General features: G+C 58.5%; 1 protein-coding gene across 1 annotated transcript in view; it reads right to left on the bottom strand.

The window, feature by feature from the left end:
- LOC105532534 (putative pleckstrin homology domain-containing family M member 1P) overlaps positions 1-4,721 on the bottom strand; it is an 11,650-nt gene extending 6,929 nt beyond the window's left edge. The window contains exon 1 of the mRNA XM_011970706.1: positions 4,627-4,721. Within this exon, the coding sequence (XP_011826096.1) occupies positions 4,627-4,721 (95 nt within the window). The remainder of the gene's footprint in view (positions 1-4,626) is intronic.
- Positions 4,722-5,431: the final 710 nt, after the last annotated feature.

Genomic DNA, 5,431 nt, shown 5'->3' with positions numbered 1-5,431 from the left:
CTTGGCCTTGTCCCAGCTGGTGGCCTCAGCTGTGGTCCAGGAGAGCCCAATCTGGGGTAGAGATGGTGAGTCCCATCAAGCAGCCACAAAGGCCAAGATGCCAATTGGCCTCTTGGTTTACCATGCTGGTGTCCCCACTAAACTTCCTGCACTCTAGGAAGGGAAGCTGCCATTTGTTACCAAGAAAACATGGGACACAGCGGGTTGGGGGGACACAGGTTGGCCCTGAGCTGGCAGGAGTGTGGGCTGATCTGGATGGAGAATTAGCTTTGCCATCTGTCCTCTGACCACAGTCGTGGAAGCCCTGGGAGCCCCTGTGTCCTGGGCCTGTCACCCTCTCAGCAAGGACTTGCGACTGGTTTCTCTGCAGTGCTCAGTCAAGGCCAGAGGGGAGAGAGCACTGACCCAGGGGCGAGAAGTCACTTCCCCTCCTGGCCTCCAGGAGAGAAACTCTGGTGCACCGGGGCACAGTCAGGCCTACTTGGGGCCTCAGTTTCTCCACCCACACAATGAGAACCCTCTTTGTCCTCTGGTGTGAGGCTGGCTACCTGAGAAAGAGACCAGAGAAATCTGGAGAGAGGAAGATGAGGGGAGAGGTCGAATCTTAGCTCCTGGAACCGATGAAGTGACAGGGAAAGAAAGGGCCAGGCAAGGGCTGGAAGATCAGGGGCGCATGGATGGGGGACCTGGGTCCCACCTGTCTCCTGAGCCCCGACTCCTCCTCTGCCCACCACTCCCTGGCTGTCGGGAGGGACACTGAGGTCTGGTGGGTGGACAGGGTGTGGGGCATTTCTGTGATGGCTTCCTCTCAAGGGCTGGAGAGGACACTCTTAGGGGCTTCTCTGGCCCTTGGACACATGTCCGAGGTCTGCCGGAGAGAACCCGGCCAGGCAGCTGCCACTAGTGCCGGACAGCTCCTCCCTGACTTCCTGTCCCACATCCAAGACCTGCCCATGCCTCAGCCCTCTCCTCCTCTCAATCTCCCCTCTAGCTGACTCAGTCCAGCCCCAGCTCCCTGGGTTAATTACACCAGCCGCCACCCAGGGCTCTCCCCTTCACCTACTGCACTCCACTGGGGCCAGAATGGTCTTTTTGTTTGTTTGTTTTTGTTTTTGAGACAGAATCTTGCTCTGTCTCCCAGCCTGGAGTGTAGTGGTATGATCTTGGCTCCCTGCAACCTCTGCCTCCTGGGTTCAAGCGATTCTCCTGCCTCAGCCTCCCTAGTAGCTGGCATTACAGGCGCCAGCCACCACACCCTGCTAATTTTTGTATTTTTAGTAGAGATGGGGTTTCGCCACGTTGGCCAGGCTGGCCTCACACTCCTGACCTCAGGTGATCCGCCCACCTTGGCCTCTCAAAGTGCTGGGATTACAGGCATGAACCACTGCACCTGGTCTTTTCAGAGTGGCCTTTTCTAAGCCGCTGATCAGAAGTGACAGCCCCGTGCTCACAACCCTTCAATGGTTCCCCACAGGTGGCAGATCAAATCCAAAGTCGTCGAGGGCCCTTTGAGTTCTGGGCCCTGCACCCGAAGCCCAGCTGCCCAGAGCCCCTTAGGGCCTCGGTGAGCTGTGCTCCTGCCCGCCTGCTGCTACTGGTCCCTTAGCCAGGAAAGCCAGGTTCTCCCCTGCCCTTTCTGCTCTTCCCTCGTTTTTCTAAGCCCCAGTTCAATAGACACACGATGTCACTTGTGTTGTGGCAACACGTGAGGTGCAGAAGCAGGTGGTGGTGGGCTCTGAGAAGGGCTGATTGAATGGTCTGCTTTATTCCCTTTCATAAATTTTCCTCCCTTGGAAGATTGACCTTTGTAAAGAAGAAAAACATTTTAGAAGAAAAAAGGAAAAGAACTCTGCGTGCCCTCAGCTCAGATGCCATCTCCTCTGGGAGCTCCTCTGGCCCCTGCCAAGGCTGGATCAGGTGCCCTCAGGGCACACACGATGCTGACCCAGCGCCATCTGTGGCCCAGACTCTGGGTCCCTCACGCAGCCCTCACCACTACTCAGGAGGCCACAGGAATGGAGGAATCACTGGCCCATTTTATAGATGGGAAAGCTGGACCCAGAGAAGTGAAGCAACTTTCCTGACGCACAGTGGGTGAGGGGCTCCCATACTGTTTCCCCTGCCCCACGCTGTTTCCATGGGACTTCCACAGGCACGGCCCTTCCCGCAGCAGGCTGAGCACATGGCAGGAGTACAGCGCTGCTGCCCAGGGACGGAGCAGGAGGGCCAGGGAGAGAGCGACAGGGCTGCCCCTGGTGCCCGCAGACAGGTCAGCAAAGCCAATGAACAAACTCTCTCAGCAGGGCGGGGACGGGTGAATGGGGCCCACAACCCACCCCACAGGCACCTGGTCTACACAGGTCTGCAGGCCTGTGCAGGTACTTGGCTCCTTGACCAAGGAGGGTGATGAGGCCCCGCCTGACCCCAGAGATTTCAGCACCTGGTTAGGTGGGCAGGAGGACAGTCTCTCTGGACTCTCAGAGGTAGGGAGAGTCAGCGCTTGCCAAGAGGTGGAGACCCAGTCACCCGCGGATGCTTGGGATGGGCAGAGCCTCCAGGGGTGAAGCCTTCTAGGGTCCAGGGTCCCACATAGACCCTATGTGGTGGTCCCCGGAGGGCTTTCTGTTTTTTCAGGCCCTGCAGAGGAGACCAAGGCTCAGCTGGCAGCTGTGGGGCCAGATTCTCCTCTTTGCCTAGGGGACAGCCCCCTGCAGCACCCCTTGAGAGCCCCTGGGGACCTGCTCGGGGCACACCCTGGTCCTGAGGAGGCCCGGCTCTGGGAGCACTGCAGCCAGGATGGAAGAGGCAGTCTTCAGACAGGCGGTCTCTAGGCCAGCCCTGTGGCAAGGGAAGGCCAGACGGAGGAACCTGGAGGGGCTTGTGAGCTGGTCCCTGCCCCCAGAAACCCAGAAGAGGCGGACTCGAAGCCCATGCTGGGCAGTAGGCACTGGCAGCCTGCTCCACATGAGGTCTGCCCTCCTGAGGGTGCCAGGAGAGCACAGCCCTGGGAAGACTGCGGCCTGGGCTGTGACCTGAGGACTAAGAAGCATTTATGACAGGCACGGAGAGGCCTGAGTCCCTGTTGAAGCCCGGCATCACATCCCATTCCTGAGCACCAAAGGCCTGAGGCCCTGGGTAAGAGAAGCTTCCGGAAGGGCATCCTGAGGGCTTCGCCCCGATCGTGTCCTCTTTGGAGAATTTCAGGCGGGAGGCTGCCATGGGCCAGACGACGAGCTGGACAGGGAAGAGGCAGGAACATCTGGCCCTTGCCTGCCTCTCACCGGACTCCTCGCTTTCCTCCACACTGTCGCCAAAGTTCTCCCTGGGCTTTCCACCGGTGCCTTCGCTCATGGCCTATGCGTGCTATTCCTTCTGTCTGGAATGCTTTTTCCCCCTTTGCTTCCCCTTTCTAATTCTTCATTTTTCAGGTCTCACCTTAGAAGTCACTTCTTCCAGGAAGTCCTTCCTGCTTTGTCCTCCTCTGATCTGGGCTAGATGTCAAGCCTCTGTGCCTCCAGGACGTCCTGCCTGCCTCTCACCCTCAGCCCCGGATGGAGTTCTGGCTTTCCCACCTCCCTATCACCCTCAGCCCCGGATGGAGTTTTGGCTTTCCCACCTGTCTCCCTCTCACCCTCAGCCCCGGATGGAGTTCTGGCTTTCCCACCTGTCTCCCTCTCACCCTCAGCCCCGGATGGAGTTCTGGCTTTCCCACCTGTCTCCCTCTCACCCTCAGCCCCGGATGGAGTTCTGGCTTTCCCACCTGTCTCCCTATCCCCCTCAGCCCCGGATGGAGTTCTGGCTTTCCCACCTGTCTCCCTCTCACCCTCAGCCCCGGATGGAGTTCTGGCTTTCCCACCTGTCTCCCCTCTCACCCTCAGCCCCGGATGAAGTTCTGGCTTTCCCACCTGTCTCCCCTCTCACCCTCAGCCCCGGATGGAGTTCTGGCTTTCCCACCTGTCTCCCCTCTCACCCTCAGCCCCGGATGGAGTTCTGGCTTTCCCACCTGTCTCCCCTCTCACCCTCAGCCCCGGATGGAGTTCTGGCTTTCCCACCTGTCTCCCTATCACCCTCAGCCCCGGATGAAGTTCTGGCTTTCCCACCTGTCTCCCTCTCACCCTCAGCCCCGGATGGAGTTCTGGCTTTCCCACCTGTCTCCCCTCTCACCCTCAGCCCCTGATGGAGTTCTGGCTTTCCCACCTGTCTTCCCTGCCAGTTCAGAGGCTTCTGGAGGGTCAGCCCTGGTTCTGGCCTGCTTAGTGTTGCAGCCCACACGCCTCGCCAGATGTGCAGAGCTTAGTATGTTCTCAGTCCATGTTTTTGAATGAGCACATGGATACATGAACAAAACCCCAACAAAATCATCCACAAAAAATGTGATCATTTCCCAGGCCCAATGGGAAGATCTCTGCCCAGGTTTCCTCCAGGTGGACACCTTGCCCTGGGCACTGCCCGTGTGTGTGTGTGCGCGTGTGCACGAGTGCCTGTATGTGTGTGCATTTGTGCGCATGTGCATGTGTGTGCATGTCTGTGTATTTGTGTGTACATTTATGTGCGTGGGTGTGTGTACATGTGTGTCTGTGTGTACGTGTGTGTGTGTTCGTGTGCATGCACGTAGAGGTTGCTCACCTCTTGCTGAGCTCCTTCAGGGCGCCGCTCCGGCACAGGCCCAGGTAATCCCCCAGGAGCTTCAGCTGCTCCCAACTCCTCCCAATGAGGTGCATCCGCTCCACATGCTCGTTCAGAGATGCGTTCACCATCTGCAGGTTGATGAGGGGCTGGGCCCAGATCTGCGTCAGAAATTTCAGGTCCTGTCTGCAGATCTGGGGGTACCACCAGGCATTGGGGATGGGAAGGAATGGCTGTTTAGTGAGCACTGCCCGGCCAGGTGCCACATGACCCGCTCACTTACCTGAGGGGCTATCTTCATTTTACAGATGGGGAAACTGACGCTCAGGGAGATGAGGGGATTTGGCTAGGGTCACCCAACTTGTACAGTCAAGCTCTGAACCCAGTTTATCTGACTCCCTAACCCACTCTCCCTCTAATGGCGAGGGTCGCTGCCCCTCCCCAACCATGCTAAGATGAGGGAGGGACTGCTCTGGCTAATGCTCCCTCCTTCTGGGCCTCACAGGTTAGGGTCTCTGGGTTGAGGAACCCTCGGGGCTCCTTCCCCCAGAGTTGTTTCCTGGCCACGCCAGTGACCCCATCCTATTCCTAGGGTCAGAGTGCCACAGCAGACACATCTGGGCTGAGGGCTCCCTGTGACCTTCCTCCCTCTCCCACAGAGGCAGCCTTCCAAGTTTCCCACCCCCGAGTACACAGTGGAGCTGAGGGGGGCCACTCTCTCGGGCCCCCAAAGACAAATCCAGAAGGAAGAATGTGCTGGAAGTGAGTGGCGGGGGTGGGGAGAAGGAGGGAAGGGGCTTAGTGA

The sequence above is a fragment of the Mandrillus leucophaeus genome, unplaced genomic scaffold (genome assembly GCF_000951045.1).
Source record: "Mandrillus leucophaeus isolate KB7577 unplaced genomic scaffold, Mleu.le_1.0 Scaffold966, whole genome shotgun sequence".
Classification (NCBI taxonomy): Eukaryota; Metazoa; Chordata; class Mammalia; order Primates; family Cercopithecidae; genus Mandrillus; species Mandrillus leucophaeus.
This window is presented reverse-complemented; position numbering and strand designations above follow the sequence as displayed.